We start from the raw sequence: 17,663 nt of genomic DNA, 5'->3' as shown, positions 1-17,663 counted from the left end.
ATAATTGTTCTTTGTTTCTTTGCCAATTATTTATTTCATTGTTGTCTTTTTGACTACACCTTGCAATTCATCTAACCTTTTCAAAGAAATAGTTCTCTTAGTTTGAACTAAATGTCCCAAGTAAATATCCCAAGACAACAAAAGTAGAGGAGGTGGATACACTACTAAGAGCAACACATTTACCATATAAAGCAATCAATGACAGTAAAACAATACCACAAACTATATCTTAAAAAATGACCATGAATTTGAATAAACATCTGTCTGACATAGTTTTGTGAAAAAAATCGACAATTAGTCCTTTGTCGTATCTGCCTCATATAATGAAAAAACACAATATGTTTAGAAAGTACCCTATAAGCATGACTCATGAATCCCAATGACAATTCAGTCCAGTATCAACTGTCCCACTAAATTCACCTGAAGTTCTGGTCCATAGTCAACGATAATGTCTTCAGGCATCATTAGGTAGGAGGTGTGAACGAAACGTAGTTCAGCCTATAAAAGGTTATAACAGAACAATCTGCAATACATAAATTCCACCTGAACATTATGTGAACCTAGATACCCCAATAAAAAGCTGAAATAGTGCCAAATTCAGATTTTACTTTCTCTAGCTTCCACACTAGGGACACCTAAACAAACCAAAAAACAAGCAAACATGGGAACATAACATGGTGATCGTTGTATTCTGGTGGATAGCATGCTCGTTTATCTTGGCAAGAACACAGGGTACAGAGAGTACTGACAGTTTTGGAAGAGCTGTGTGCTTGATGTGTCACTTTAGATGCTCCGGTGTTAGCGCTCCCAGCTATTGCAGCTGAATTTGTACCGTTAGGTCAAATTCATGGGATATATATCCATTCGCCATTGTTGTGTTTTGAAACACATTTCCATCCTTAAAGTAGATGGAGTTTCAAGTTGTTCTGAAGGCAGCCAGTAGAGGGCATCATCTCTATTGATCTATCCATCCATTTCTTACACTTTTCATATTCTATTACTCCTATTGTAGGGCTGAGAGACACCGTGGACATAAAAAAAAATTACAGACTTCCACACTTGAATACAGTTACAGTAAAAGCCAAAACTATATTTGGCCCAAGGTTTCTATCCTTAAGACCCATCTGCACTTTGTGTCGGTGTGCTCATAGATATGAATATATATAAAATATTGTTTAATATCTACGGGTGTGCTGCTAAATGGAAGTCAGCCATCACTAATCTTATTATTTACACTTGTTCTTTCAATGCTGAGAATTTTTAAAATATCTTCTATGAAAAAGGCCTATTCTAATGTTTGCGAAATGTCATACAAAAATGAACATGTCAAAAGCATGGTAGAACTAATATCTTTAAAGTAGTATTTATTTGCAATGTACAAATATTGCAATGAAACACAGTGTTAAATACAAATCATTAGACATTTATTTCATCAAATTTTTGCAAAAGATTTGCAATTAACAACTGCACATATATTGATGTCCATTTGCCCATCTCTGCACACACCATGTTCACATACTGAGTAATTATTGTGATGTTCCATATCAGCAGTAGAGAAAACAGCTGTGGTTGCTTATACAGAGTTGGCAGAATTAACCGCATTACCAGCTCTTTCCATCATTTACTTGCTAATGAGCCTGTTAGGGGAAAGTATTTATGCAAAAAAAGAAGAAAAGATCTGCTTCAGAATTCTGTCCTGGATTTATTGTTAAAGCTGTAAATCCTCTTCATAGATTTTCAGCTTTTTTTTCTGGCCTGTAATTAAGTAATGGCTCAATTAATCCTATCAAACCTGCACTGCGAGGGATAGCAGGGACATCCATTAGGAGGCAACAGGAGGAGATTAATCCAGACCAAACATGCAATAGAAGTGGTACACAATTGTGTAAATGATGGTGCAAACAATGGCACCTATGGAAGCCTATGGGGCACTTAATTCAAATGATAATGTAAATGTGAAAATGAAAATGTAGTAGTATAGTATTATCATTTTCCACAAATGTGTGTGTTTTTCGAGTACAAATTTAAATGAAAATGCAATAATCCAATTTTCATTTACACATCCTTGTATTGGCATTGTATGACTATATTAAAGTGATAATGCATTTTGATAACAATATCAGAATTTAAATTCAAACTCCATTTGACTTTTCATTTTCAAAGACTTAAAATGCTGTAGAGTGGACAATATTTAAATGCAAATGCAATGTAAACAATGCAGCCTCATCTTCCATTTGAACAAGCAATATGTAGGTCACAACTAAAATTATAATGCAATTTCTACTCATTTTAAAATGAAATAGCAAACTTCATTTGAATTTTCATTTCAACACTTACAATGCTCTATAGGCACCAGTTTAAAAATGTAAATACATGAATAAAAAGCTGTCTGAGTCTTTGTAAGGGGATCCGAACGGTAGCAAAAATTACAAGATATTTGTATTAAGAAAAAAAAATGTTGATACAGATTAATTGAAAAGTTGCGGGAAGAAGTGGGATTGACTAAAAAAATAACACTGTACTGTTTTCTTTTCACTTTTCTCTATACAGGATAAGCAGCAGAGCAAATGACTGCTATCTCTGTCACAAAGCTATCACAGCACATTAAGTTCCAGTATGTTGTGTCACAGCCAGTACATTTTTAGCACAGACATTTTACAGGAAATGGGAATAATGGTAATGTACAAGTAGCAAATTATCCTGCTGTCTGTGGGGCAAAGCAATCTGTTCAGGCTGAGATTTTTTTTAGGATGTGGAATGTGACCCATGAATCTCCTTCTTCCTTGTTTGGTAACAGCGCTGCTCCGCTACATCAAAAGAGATCTTAATCGCTAAATCACTTTTGACCACATGACCCAGAGAAATATTTGTGTTTTTAGCCAAAGAGGGATGAACTTATTAGTGAAAGGAAGAAAAATGTCATGAATGTTTATATATTTATTTATTCATGAAATCTCCACAAAATCCTATCAGAATAGTAGATCTTATTGCTTTTTTTTTGTGTGTTTTTGGTCATATCTACTTTTTCTGGTCTTTCTGGTTTGTTTCCTTCCTTGTTTGATTGAATATACTGTGCTCTGTTGGGAAATGGTGATATTCAACCAGCACTTAAAAATCATGTGAGAAAATAGTAAAAGATCTGCAGCCACTTGAGATTAAAATAATATGTCTGAGCGTCCTGCAACATAATGGCCCTCCTAAATGAGGATAATAAAAGACAGCTAATGTATACTTGACTTTGAGAACTTCTGATGGTCTGCTAAAGTTATCTATTATGATATCCTATTTTATATACCCAAAGGAACCATTACACCTTAAACAATCCCTCACACCACATGGCTTCTTTAATCAAGAAGGCAATAAGTCCCATCTGCTAACTATCACTGACAGGCTGGGTTGTTGGTACTGCCAGACTGTTGTAGCCAAAGCTTAAGGTGCTGGCACAAAGCTCTGCCTGCCTTTCACACACTTAGTTTGGTGTTAGAAGAGTGTAATCTCCCTCTGAATAGGCCACTTGTCTCACAGCTTTTAGCACATGGTCAAAGCCTCGCAGTGTCAACTCCTCACACAACTAAGATGTCCCTGCAAAACAGGTGGACAATGCTCAAGGTACTGTCAGGCACACATTTCTCATCACATAGCCCTTCAAAGAGAGTCAATTTTGCAGCCTATTCATGATTCAGATTGAAACTAGTAAACTCTTGCTTTGCCAGACCTTCCTCCACAATGCTGTGGAGGAGGGCCTGGCTAGTCCATACAGCATTCCGGGATGGGAGAAAAACGTGCTCTGGTTTATTGGCATTTCTTGAAACCAATCACAATCGTCATGAACGGCGCTAAGCACCAGATTTGGTGGAACATGTGTACGTTCAAAAGTTGTTTTAGTCTTGACAGAAAACTCAGATTGGACAGATAGTCTAGCTAGCTGTCTGCAGAGATCTGAGGAGCAGTTAACCATAGTCCTCATAAATCCACCGGAGTTTAAAATTCCAACACAAAGAAAGTGGAAGGTGACGGACATCTGGTCGAAAAGAGTGAAATCCGGCGGAATTTCCATCGGCAACGGAGCAATCCCGGAAGTTATATGTCGTGGTTATAAACTAGAATGAAACCAACAAACATGAGCATGTAAGGACTAAAGCAACTTGTATATTGTTCCTTTAACATGTATTAGCATGACGTGAGCAAATAATCAGCACAGCCATGCTTGAATAATCCCTTAAAGCAGCTCCCACAATATTTTTATATTAGCAATGAGCTAATGTGAAATGTGTTAACTCGTAGTGATGAACCCACAGAGAGTTATCCCCCCAGCTCTAGTGTGCGTTTTAGCTTGTTTCAGCTTTACTGTTTTGGTTCATGCCCACTGCTCTCATCAGCTGTCAATGATAAAGCTCTGATAAACCAAAGACTGTATAGTCTGTCTGATAAAACCCAAAAAAATAATTTTTCTTGTCAGGAGTTGGTGGAGACCAAGAACAGAGCTAAAAATAGAGATAATAATGTGCATTTTTCTTCTGGATGTGTAAATAGTTAACAGTTTGCTAACATATCAGCCATATCAACTTTATAAGATGAAACAATTTAAATGTTGTGTTTACAGCAGGTTTCTGTTGACCCCACATGACCGAAAAAATCCGTTAATGCAGGTTTAAATCTCTGGTTCCTGTACTGTATATGTTTATACTGTACACATCATACATATGCAGTAGCTATAATAACAAAAAGTTGTAGTGCTGAAACAGCTGATATGCCTAATGTAGTGGTTATAGCTTCACGTGAAGATTTCATTGCCTCTCTCTGTTTCAAGTAATTGTTAAAAGTAAATACATGTCATTTTTAACTATAGCTGAAAAAGAAAAGGGACTTTTAAGGCTGAGTTTAACTGAACAATTGAAAAAAAGTTATAGCACTAATACGGTTTTCATTGTATCTGCCATATTTCCAGTTGCCCTCCCCCACACACACACTAAATTGTCTCTTCTTGCATTTTACTGAGCTGCACTGCAGAGAGTTAACAGCACAGTAGTAGATCCACGCTGCTGATTCCAGTTCGCTATTGATGTCCTGTCACCCCTGGGGACCACTTATAGTGAGAAGAGACCCGAGTCAGCACTTAGTGAGCACAAGCCAGTGATAAGAAGCACATACCATCAGCTAATGCTCAAATAAAAAAATAAAAAAATATACAATGAATGTGTCGATAATAATAAACAGTTGCAGCTGACCGTGTACATTTTCGCTGAGGTGAAGAAATCCTGTCATTTTCAGTAGCGTAGCAAGTCTGTTTGTTTGGCTGTCGTGTGGGTTTCATTGATCACAATCAGGGATAAAAGCTCCCATAATCCTAAAGACGCTACATCTGTTCACAACTGTCATCGTATGTGCAGTGTGACACGTTGTGGAGTCACCCACGTAATGTGTGTGTCCAAGTGCTTAATAAAGGGAGAAATCTGATGAGGAACACAAAGAGTAATCATCCATGTTCTGTATTCTTTCCGACATGTGATTTAAATTAAAATGCACATACATTTGCTTTTAACCATATGCCCCTTCCTTCCCCTGAGGTGGCTGACACCAGTAGCAGAGCTGGGCATCTAACCTCCATACATCATTGGTCAGCAAACTGGGGAGGGGGGGGATATATGCTGCAGTGTCTTTTTTTCTGCAGAGGGCAGAGAGAACATGCTACAACATAGCTGCTGCTGCTGCTGCATGCCTGCACCGCTCCTTGTGTGACATTGCCCTTTCCCTCTTCCACATCTAAAAATCTCTTCATCCCACTTAGCCTTTTTTTCGCTGTTTCGTCTTCAACAGGCTCAAGTGAAGATGAAACAGCTTATTTATCCCTTTTTTTCTTCTTAAAATATCAAAGTCAAGCTAACAAAGACATTTTCTTTTTAGGAATCCTTGCTCTTGTTTTTGTTTCTCTCACTTGAGCTATACAGTAGATGCCCATTACGTCAGACAATTACAATGCACTGCTGTGAGACTGCAATTAACTCCATTAGCTACTTTATGAGGTTCGTGGAGTAAATACACAGACACAGGCACACAATGTGAGAGCGTACAGTGCACAATCTTTCTGGTGTATATCAGTGTGTAGTGAGGATTTGAACACGTTGATAATGACGTTACTGTGTAAGGTAATGTACAGGATTACATAACATAGGTTACCATCCCCCATGTATAATAGCAGTGAATAGCCGAGAGGGGAAACTCACCTTTGGTTCCGAGGCATTCCAACACTCCGGAGATTCAGTCTGCAAATGAGGGAGAGGAGATTTACCCGAGCCGGTAAGATGAAGAATGTGGCACACACACTCCCATTGATGGAGCAGTTATCCCTCTTGCATGAGTGGATTCAATCACACGTTCGCATGACTCACACTAGCCACGCTTGGGCTAAGTGAAACATGTACAGCAATGCCTGTCACTCAGTCCACAGTTCAGCATGGGGTGTTTCTCCTTTCTTTAATCCCTCATTCCAGTGTCAAGTTGTTTCTCCTGAGAGAATCTGATGTGGATGTAATTCCTGTCAGCTTATTGTGCCTGTGTTTGCCTCCTTCCCCTCCTGAGCTGTTGTCGGTGCACTTCATGATTTAGCCCGTATTAAAACAGAACGGGGCTGTAACAATTCCCTGCTGCATCATTTGCTCTGGTTCTCATCACAGCCCTTCCTATCTCCATGTGTCTTTTGCTTTGGTTTATTTGTGCTGTGTTTTCTGCAGAAAACCCCTCAATGTCTCTCTCTTTTTTTTTTTTTAAATCCCATTACTAACTTGACCACCACCACCACCCTGACCATGCTAGCTCTCTCCACTTTTTACAGGTCTTCAGCAATCCAGCCATTGGCACAAAGCCCTGTAAGCTGCCTACAGTAGGGCTTAGCACCGGGCTAAACCAATCAGGTGGCCTGAGGTCTATCCCAGAAAGGCCCTGCTTTATTTATCTGAGGAAAGGATGACGAGAAAAAGAGAGGGGATAGAAAGGTGCATGTATGTATTTGTCTGTGTGACTATGGAGGATGAGGGGGGGGAGTTTATTGCAGTTTTGTTTTTCTTCGGGCAAGTTTTCCTGCTTTGCACATTGTGGAATTACAACAAATATATGCAACCCTATTGCTCTCCACATCTATCCACAATCTGAGAGAGTGACAGAAATGTGATGAAAAGGCAACAGGGTCAGTGTCCTCCCTTCATAAATCTCCACATAATCAATAATCTGTGGCCAAGAATGCTTGTACCAAATTTCTCGGAAATCCAGAGGGATAATCAGGGGATCAACACTTCCTGGGGCCTTACATATCTGTAGCAAATGTCATACAAATCTATCCAGTAGTTGTAAAGGTATTTCGCATTGAACCACATGGTGATTCTGGAGGAAACTTTAGTGGATCTCCAAAATCATGAAGAATTATCCTCAGGAGACCATGAATGTCTATGCCAAATTTCATGGCAATCCATCCAATATTTGTTGAGATATATCAACACTGGACCGAAGTGGTCGACCAACAAAGCGACATCGCCATCCCTAGAGCTGCTAGCTCGGCTAAAAAGAGGTTTTCACCATAGATATAAAACTGTTTTATATCTATGGTTTTCACATTGTCCCGTGTAGAGTATCTGATAACACCTGAACGTGAATTTAAAAGAAGGCAAGAAATACAGACAGACTTCTTATCAAAGTTAATTATGTATGTCAGTGAAATAAATGATTAATTTAAGCAGCCATTTGACACACAGTGTGGCTTTGAACCATGCCAGTGTTGGTTCGGATTAATGGCATACTTGGGAATGATTGTTGCAAGACAGCCGATGTCAAGCTAATTAACACACTGTGGTTCAAAGTGGCTGTTGGTATGATTCAAGATTTTAAATACCACAGAGGTTAGTGGTGACTAACTGGCAACAGGATATTAAAGCAATTATGAAAAAAAGAAGTATTTCAGTTTGAAGTGAAATCCACTTAACTGAAAAGACTGACTTTGAAGGATGCAATGACACATCACTTATCAATTACAAGATGCTAATAGCTTTTTTTTCAGTAGTGCAGAGTTTGTCGATCAAGTGTGGTTCCAATATATGACTCATCTAGCACCAGCAGCAGGTCACGTCTGCTTTTACATTACTGCTGACCTTTTAAAATGTGTTTGGCCATGTGGTTATCTGCAGAGTTATTGCTGCTTGGACTGTCTCGGTAATGCAATTACTTGCAGCCTAGAACTGTTGTGATATAATATACTGTTCAATAAAATGGTTTCACTCCATTTACTGCAATGTATATCTTGGGGGGAAATGCATTTCATTTAAGATGAACACTTTTTAATAACTAACTCAACATTTTAACCCTCTGAGGACAAATCGGCGAGTCCAAGCGATGTTTAACAACACTCGTATTCAATAAGCAATATTACAAAATTTCATTTTAGAAATATATTTGCTATTTTATTCATATATTACGCTACTTTTGTGAACCCAAGACTTTTGTTTAATCATTTCAAGCGCCAAAATAATTGAGTGTAGGTTTGTTTTCACAAGAGTTTTGAGAAAATTGAAAACGCAAACATCAACTTTTCAGCTTTAGGGCCAAATTATCTCTGAACACATTGCTCTGGAACAAATTTGGGCCTCACTTTACAGAAAGCTGAGTTTGTTCTGAACACATTGACATGAAACACATTGGGATCAGGTTATATACAAATACCCTTAAAATGTGATTTTTTTTTTTTTAAATGTTAAAATGCCTTTAGACCTCAGAGGGTTTTAAACAAAAAAGAAATAAAAAATAATGTGTTAGAAATAAATGATTAACAGTCCTAGATGACCCAGATCAATTTAGCAAAAAAAGCTAAAAATGAATTAAAACAAACTGATTAACAAGATTTGTTGACCCTGGGTGATGTTTTCATAGTTTTGCAAGTATAGCTATGTTGGAGTCACCCAAGGAGGGGAGACATGTAAGAAAGGTCCTCGCTGGACCCGAACCGGGGACATTTTCATTACACAGTCAGACCCCTATAGGCCAGGACACCCAACATGAATTATTCATTTTACATGTATGCCCATATTGTGCAGTTATGATAACAATCTGAATTCTGGAAGTGTGGGATCTTATACCAACAGGACTTTATGTCACCAGAGGAGGGTGACATACAACAGAGAGAAGTCCCCTTGTTTCCTGTCACGTCTCTACCATCTGCCATCATATAATGGCCTATTTTCTTGTCTTTTTAGACCCCAAAAACATTGATAACTCATTTTGTCACTCACCGACTCAGGCCATACTGTTCATTAGGGCTCAGACTGTTGGGCAATTCCCAATAAAATAAGAATCCCAAAAAGTCACATATAAATGCCAAATCCCACAATCCCCAAAAATACAGAAATAATTAGCCACACTGCAACGAGAGAAACAAAGGCAGAGAAACTTGTTGCAGGTAAGCAACAACAGATCATATGCTACAGTTTGCATATACACTATCAGAGAAAGAGTACAGTATCTGTTGTATTATTTTGTAACAAAGACTGAAACATGCTGTATATCTACAAGGAAGACAAGTTGAGCTGCTCAATAACAGTATTTTACTGCCCTCTAGTGGTTCTTTCAAACTAACCTTGTGTTTATTTGTCCAGTTTTAAGTTTCACTTCTCTGGTGTTCTGAATGAGGGCAATCAATGTTATGTGGGCTAATGTAATAAAACTATGAAGAATAAAACATTATCATATGACTAGAAAGATTTCTGTTTTTTGACTCAGTGGTTGGCCCAAAGGAGTAGAACGGATAACACCCACCCCTGCATCAGCACTTTTAAAGTGCCCTTGAGAATGTGTTGGCACTGGCAGCTTCCATGTTTGTGTGTGTGACTGTGCTTATGATGAAAGAGAGTACTTTTGCTCAGCATACCCTTGGTGTATAAAGGTAAAAAAATGCACTCTAGGTCTATTGATTGTCTTTTTTACAATATGTTATAGATTTTAATGCATTGTTTCTGCCCCAGGGCAAAATGCGGACATATAATCTGTGATTGTAAATGACATGCACAACTGGGACAAAAATAACACTTGTATTCTTGTATTATTTTAAGGTGTAGCCTACTAACGTAAAGTGGTATTCAATAAGTACTGCAGTGTTTACTGTGGTTTCTACGGGATTCTCTTACTTCTGCATCTTGGCTGTTGCAGAGTATATTTTAGGGAACTTCATTCCGCAGGTGAGAGAATCACTCACTTGCATTTGCTAGGGAAAACAATAATGAGCTATATTTTAGTTTTTGGGCAGCAGCTGTTCTGAGAACAGAAACATGCATTTATTTGGTCAGACTTTATTTGGATTGTTCAACTGCTCATGCATGACTGCAATAAGGGTGCGTATTATCAGTGTCATCTCATAGTTGAACTTTGGGCCAGACAACTAAAATGATACCAAAATTGCACTTGCCCGATCCTGAATAAGGTAGCTGTTGAGCTGTTAATTCATTTCAGTTACAGAGCCAAATATCTTTTCTGCAATTTACACATTTATTTACTTATTTGAATTCTGAAGTCTAGAAATATTTCAAATATAATTTTTGATAAGTGGATTGGGGTGAGTATCTTGCATTCCAGAGCGAGACTGGGCCTGTCTTCCAGAAAGGGTGACACATCATGGACTGTAGACAAGTTTAACCATTGCCATCTACAGTTGGTGCGGTAGGTGTGGATCATGCTCTGTTTTCAAATGCATCGCCTAAAAAGTTTGAAATTATTCCATACAAATCTGAAAGAAAATAGCCTACAATAGTCTATCAGACAGCACATACATATACACTGATATCTTAAACGTGTTCTTTCAAACTTATCAGAGGCTTTATAGCTGACCCAATTTTTAGCTGACCCAACAATAGTTGTCTTGCACGTCTACTCGTTTACTTACGGTATGTATCTTAGCCCACACAGTGGTGAGTGTTGCAACACGAATTCTTCCATCGCTTTCCTTTTTTTACACGCGATTAACGACCTACATTACGGCGTAGATACAGTGTTTTTCTTTTTGGGTAACATCACTAACGCATGTCAGACTGTGCGTGACAACGACAACACGACATGGCCTGTTTGTTTACACCACGCCTTACTAAACAAATGAAGCGTTATCGGTCTGTCGAGCCTGGTTATATTAGCCTACATCAGCCACTGGGAATGTTTAATAGCGTCTACTCTGAAGTACTTCACACTGGGTCCAGTCTTTGAAGGAAGTAAGTTTGAATTTCATTCAAACTTCCCAATAGACTACTTGTGGTTCTGCATGAAACAGTTGAATTCTGTTGTGGATCTAGACAATGATGTAGAAGTGAAACCGGATTTACCACTTCTCATTTCCTTTATTTCTAGCTTTGTCAGTGTGTGTGTGTGCTTCATAAGCGTACACTGAGACGAAGAACAGACATGGTGCTGCAGCTGGAAGTGAATGCCTTCGGTTTAAAGTAGGCTATGACGTCTAGATGCAAAAGATAATATGCAAAGGCAAAATCTGGTAAGAGCTCTACAAGTTTTATATCCCAAATATTAGCCATCTTGGTTAGCCAGTGCTGTGATTATCATACAATTCTTGTGATAGTAATAACAATACTGTATGCTTTTGGAAGAGAGATTTCTGTAGACACTTTCCAAATTTCAAATATATGTTGTAAAGTATAGAACATAACTCTAACTTTTTTTCCTCACTTATTTAGTAATGTGGCAAATCTGTATATTAAAGCAGCACTAATAGGGATGGACAATATATTATATCGTCATCGATATATGACACTAGATATCGTCTTACATTTTGGATATCTTAATATCGTGATATGACACAATTTGTCTTTTTCATGACAGTAAAATGATGTCATTTTCTGAGCTTACCAGACTGTTCTAGCTGTTCTATTATTTGCCTTTACCCACTTAGTCACTTTATCCACATTATTGGGGATTATTTATCAAAACTCGTGTTAATATTTTGTGAAAGCATCAATAGTCGCACTACACACTACAATATCGCCACAATATCGATATTGAGGTATTTTGTCAACAATAGCGTGATATTAGATTTTTTCCATATCGCCCAGCTCTACTATGAAATACTTCCTGAAATAAATGAATGAGGCAATAAATAAATAAATGTAAATATAAATATATAAGATAGTCAATATTGTTCAATAAATAAATAAATAAATTGGTTTTACTTTTATTTATTTCAGGGGACTTTTATATTATAAGTACACATTTATTTATTTCAGGGCACTTTTATTTCATAATGTCACACTGTCACCTTTTGTCGGCTAAATTTAACTGCAATGGCCTCTAAAATGAGGCGTCCTCGTGGTGCTCGGTGCCTGGCTGACGGTCACCTTTTGTCTGCGAAACTCAACTACAACGGCAGCTGAAAAGACTGGGACCTCACGGTGCTTTGAACCCGGGTTGTACTGAAAAGATCGTTTTTGCATTTATTTATATATTTACATATTTGTTTCCTCATAGGCTTATTCATCAAAGTGTTTTTTAATTAATTCAATATTGAATAAAATGGCATTCCATAGTGGCAACTAACTGACCAGCACTGAACAGCAGACAGACAAAGCTAGCAACTAGCTGACGCAAATACGGAGCATTTAGTGGCTGAACTGCCAGAAATTTGAATCCCTTTAGGAGTTGGTCGAGTCTACAACACTATTATAATATTGGACTTGCATTTTCTTAGAAACACAACTCGAAATATTCCCTTTTGTTGCTTTTTTTTTCTGCAGAATGTGTAACCGTTTGCTAACATGTTTGCCGTAGTACCTTTAGAAGATGATATGTCAGTGTCATTCTTGTTGTGCTGCCCCCAAGTTGCCAACAAAAGTTTCAAGGTTTAATTTTAATCTGTCTCTCTCTTTTTAAAGGTTTTTGAAAAGATGCGTGCCCCTCGTTCCCTTCTCCCGTTGGTGATCACCATATGTTATTTTGTGGCGGGACCGCACAATTGCGTGGCATCCCCGAAGAAGAGTTCTTGCTATGTGCAAGACGGCAAAGCTGACTGCCGCCACCTCAGCCTCAGTGAGGTCCCTCCAGACCTTCCCCCGGACATCACCAGCCTGGATATGTCTCACAACCGATTAAAAGAGATTGACCCTGTGACACTAACCACATACTCAGGACTCCTCCACCTCAATATCGGGTACAACAGTATCGCCAAGGTGGACCCGGGTTTGTGCCAGACTCTGCCCCTGCTGCAGACACTGAACATGGAGCACAATCAAGTGTATGTGCTGAAGAAGGAGGATGTGAGCCATTGCACTAATCTAACACGGTTGTTTATGGCTAGTAATAAGCTAAAGCTACAAGGCGAGCCCTTCTCTGCACTACAGGTACAGATGTTACACTGATGAGTTGAATTTGTAATTAGCTGGCAAGAAACTGATCCCCCACCCTTCATTTGACCCACAATTGTTTGATATGCCTCTAGTGCATTGCATTCTTTTTATTCTCCTTTCATCATTCACAGAGCCTGGAAGTTCTTGATGTTTCCATGAACAAACTGCATTCAGCTAAGCTCAGTTCTCAGCCTCAGCTGCCCAGCCTCGTGAACCTCAGTCTGGCATTCAATAACATCGCCACTCTCAAGAAAGATGATTTTTCATTTCTTAACCAATCGTTTCTACAATTGCTCAACATGTCATCTGTGCCCCTAAAAACGGTAAGAAGCTAACCTAGAAATGGGAAATGAAATGGCACTGTCACAAGTGGAACCGACGCTAGAACATATCTAAAATGGCACCTTGCTTTCAGTTGTCTATTTTGTTCCCCTTTTTTGTCTCACTGCAAGGTCTCTTTGTGATGTTTTGTTGCAGTTGGAGCCTGGTTGCTTTACGCCCATTTCAAGCCTCCGTACTTTGATCATGGATGGAAGCAGTATGGACACAACGGTTATTTCTAAACTCTGCTCGGAGCTGTCAGGGTCATCCATTGATGTTCTGTTTCTTCGGAAGATGAAGCTGATCAAGCTCACAAACACAACCTTCACAGGGCTACAGAAAACAAATCTAACCTTTCTGGATCTGTCCCGTAACGGCATGGTTGAAATTGAACCAGGCTCATTTCAGTGGCTGTCCAGACTTCTGACTCTAATTTTGATGGACAACAACATCAAGCTCCTGACCAAGGACACATTTCAGGGGCTCAAAAGTTTGAAAAAACTCCAATTGACAAAAGCTCTTGTGAGCGGTCATCACACACCGGTTATCGAGGATTTCTCCTTCCAACCATTAAGTGCTCTGGAAAGTTTGATATTACAGAGAACTGGAGTTCATGCAATCACAGAGTACACATTTACAGGCTTGACAAGCCTTAAAGAACTTGATATGAGCTGGAGTAGTTCAGTTACCTCACTCAGAAACATCACCAGCAAGACCTTTGTCTCACTGGCGCGGTCACCTCTCAGAAAGCTAAATCTAACAGGAACATCTATAGCACAGATTAATCCTGGATGCTTCTCCGTTTTGAGAAATCTCACCACTCTTCTTCTAGAGTTCAACTTTATCAAGCAAAATCTCACTGGCAAAGAGTTTGAAGGCCTGGGCCAGGTTGAAGAGATTCACATGTCCAATAACCAACAGACAGTCAATCTAGGCTCCATGTCGTTCGTTAATGTGCCCAAACTTAGGTTCCTGACTTTGGCAAAAAGTCTTAAAGCCGAAGCCGTGAACCTGGATCCCTCTCCATTCCGCCACCTGCCCAACCTCACCTTCCTGGATCTCAGCAACAACAACATTGCTAACATCAGAGAGAATATGTTGGAGGGGCTTGTGAACCTCAAGGTGCTGAAGCTCCAACACAACAACTTTGCCCGTTTGTGGAAGAGTGCCAACCTAGGTGGGCCGGTGTTGTTTCTCAAACACACACGGAGGTTGACAACCTTACAGATGGATTATAACGGGCTGGATGAGATCCCAGCAGAGGCTCTGAGAGGGTTGAGTGACCTCCGTCAACTCAGCCTGGCCAACAACCTCCTCAATAGGCTTAAGGACTCCGTTTTTGATGATCTGAACTCACTGCAGGTTTTAAATTTACAGAAGAATCTGATCACGGCTGTGAGGCCTGAGGTGTTCAAAACTCCTCTGAGCAACCTCAGGCGGCTTGTCCTAGACAAAAATCCATTTGACTGCACGTGTGAGAGCATGCTGTGGTTCGTGACATGGTTGAATGACACAAATGTGACCAGCGTGCCAAGTCTCAGGGACCAGTACATGTGCAACACTCCACTAGGGTATTTCAACCACTCCATCCTGGATTTTGACGGCCTCTCTTGCAAAGATATGACCCCATTTCAGGCTCTTTACATACTGAGCAGCACCGCTGTCATCATGCTCATAGTAACTGCGCTTCTGGTGCGGTTCCAAGGCTGGAGGATCCAGTTTTATTGGAACATATTGATCAATCGCACATTAGGATTTAGCGACGCCACAGTTGAAGAGGGCAGGGAATTTGAGTATGATGCTTACATCATACATGCAGATGAAGACAGCAGCTGGGTAGAAAGAAGGATGGTCCCCTTGGAGAATGACCAGTGCAGGTTTTGTTTGGAGGATCGAGATGCAGTCCCTGGCACGTCACAGCTTCAATCCATTGTGGAAAATATGAGAAATTCCAGAAAAATCTTGTTTGTTGTCACTGAAACTCTTCTCAAAGATCCCTGGTGTAGACGGTAAATCAAACATACACTGTTTCATTTAAAGTGTTATTATGATGTAATTAGAGATAATATGATAATAATTTAAACGTCTACAAGTAGTACAAATAGGTTATGCTCTGATAAAACAATGGATTGGAAAGTTTGTAAGTACACCAGAAGTTTATGAACACTTGCCTGCTCTCTTCTGCTCTCTGTTGCTGCTGCTGCTACCTGCAGTTAGACATTGCTTAGGGCCGTCTACAAATTACTACACCGAAAAGAGTTACAACAAAAATATTTATTAATTCAATGATTAAATAAGGTAATGTCTCCAAACGTACCTCAATTATTACTTGTCTCCTGCTAGTTATACTACAGCACTTACTTTAAAAAAAAGTTAAATTAATAAATATTTTTGTTGCATCTTTTTCGGTGATGTAATTTGTAGACGGCCCTAAGCACTCGTCTTACAGCAGCAACAACAGCAGAGAGCAGAAGCCAGCAGGCAAGTGTTATTTACATAAACTTCTGGTGTACTTACAAACTTTCCAATCCATCGTTTTATGAGAGCATAACCTATTCGTACTACTTGTAGACGTTTGGTATAATTTCGGGCATTATTAGTGGGGTAATTTACGAGATACAAACGTGGGTCCGTTAGCCCCTGCGCTAAGCTATTCAGCTGATAACGCTACTCTACGCTAACTCTCCCAATGTTAGACCCAGGTGAAAAAAGCTTCTGGGGGGGTGTTTGGCTCGAGGTCATGGTGCAAAGGACCCTAGGGTGAATTGCTCCGAACCATCACTTTAAACATTATTATAGATTCTACATCAGATTAAGTAAAAATCAAAATACGCCATTTAGAATTTTGAGGTATAGTATATTTAGTCAGTTACATACTGTAGGTACTTGTGTTATATATTTGTGACAAAGTGAGTTCTCACGGTTGTCTCTCGACCCTCCTACCCTTATCTCTCTCCTTATCCAGATTTAAAGCCCATCATGCACTTCACCAGGTCATTGAAGCCAGCAGGGACTCTGTGGTTCTGGTCTTCCTGCAGGACGTCCACGACTACAAGTTGTCTCACTCACTCTTACTCCGCAGGGGCATGTTGCGTCCTTGCTGCATCCTGGACTGGCCTGTCCATAAGGAGAGGGTGCCGGCCTTTCACCAGAAACTCCTCATAGCACTTGGCATGACTAATCGATTGCAGAAGTAACCCTATCCCATTGGTAGTAATGGGGGAATTTCCTGTGTAATAACTTCCAATGTATGTTCCATTATTACTAATTGCAACCAATTGCAGATTGTTTTGCTCTCTGTGTGAATACCATGCTTACTGTATACACACACACACACACACACACACACACACACACACACACACACACACACACACACACACACACACACACACACACACACACACACACACACTGTATTCTAACCTGTCATATTGTATTTACATTGCATTGCAGCTTTACATCAACAGAAATTCCAATAAAACAACACAGGTCTGTTTTTTTCAAATGGTAATGAGTGAATGTGTGAATGTGTCACTCTGCATACACAGCTAGCTATCTAGCTATATCTATGTGATTTTTTTCATCCTAAGTTCTACAAGGTAGAAAAATCATTCTGTTACATTTTGACACTTCTTATTTAGTAATTTACTCTATACCAGAGATTTTCAGAGCTACTGAAAGTTTTATCAAAAATAAAAATGTCTTTACATGAATCCAACATATTATTAGCAAATGAAAATCAGCCTATTTGTGAAAAAAAAGACATTAATGATTGGCTACTGCACTCGAGGTGAGGTAGTAACTAAGGTCCATCCACAGATAAAATTCATCCCAAGGATTCACTCTGCCACATTTATGTTTAACATTCAAACATGATTTATAAAATAATGCCAACAATTATTGAATAGCTTAGTATTATGTACTAAAAAGGTATGCATAAAGGCTTTAGGCCGCCCACACGTTGTT

General features: G+C 39.2%; 1 protein-coding gene across 2 annotated transcripts; it reads left to right on the top strand.

Annotated features, from left to right (window-relative positions):
• Window positions 1-10,898: 10,898 nt before the first annotated feature.
• tlr3 (toll-like receptor 3) lies at window positions 10,899-17,208 on the top strand. Of its 2 annotated transcripts, XM_039810998.1 has the most exons (6): window positions 10,900-11,234; window positions 11,371-11,512; window positions 12,903-13,367; window positions 13,505-13,696; window positions 13,851-15,703; window positions 16,660-17,208. In XM_039810998.1, the coding sequence occupies exons 2-6, from the start codon at window positions 11,495-11,497 to the stop codon at window positions 16,889-16,891; spliced, it is 2,760 nt and encodes a 919-aa protein (XP_039666932.1). In that variant the 5' UTR covers window positions 10,900-11,234; window positions 11,371-11,494; the 3' UTR covers window positions 16,892-17,208. The 2 variants fall into 2 exon arrangements, with proteins under 2 accessions (XP_039666943.1, XP_039666932.1); XM_039811009.1 differs by lacking the exon at window positions 11,371-11,512 and having other exon boundaries at window positions 10,899-11,234.
• The last annotated feature ends 455 nt before the right edge of the window (window positions 17,209-17,663 follow it).

This window comes from Perca fluviatilis, chromosome 1 (genome assembly GCF_010015445.1).
Source record: "Perca fluviatilis chromosome 1, GENO_Pfluv_1.0, whole genome shotgun sequence".
In the NCBI taxonomy this organism is placed as follows: Eukaryota; Metazoa; Chordata; class Actinopteri; order Perciformes; family Percidae; genus Perca; species Perca fluviatilis.
The sequence above is the reverse complement of the archived record's forward strand: the minus strand, read 5'-3'. Positions and strand labels throughout refer to the sequence as shown.

Coding starts and splice junctions, on each gene's coding strand:
- tlr3 (XM_039810998.1), top strand. Junction 13,697..13,850: donor CATCTGTGCCCCTAAAAACG/GTAAGAAGCTAA, acceptor GTTTTGTTGCAG/TTGGAGCCTGGTTGCTTTAC. Junction 15,704..16,659: donor AAAGATCCCTGGTGTAGACG/GTAAATCAAACA, acceptor CTCCTTATCCAG/ATTTAAAGCCCATCATGCAC.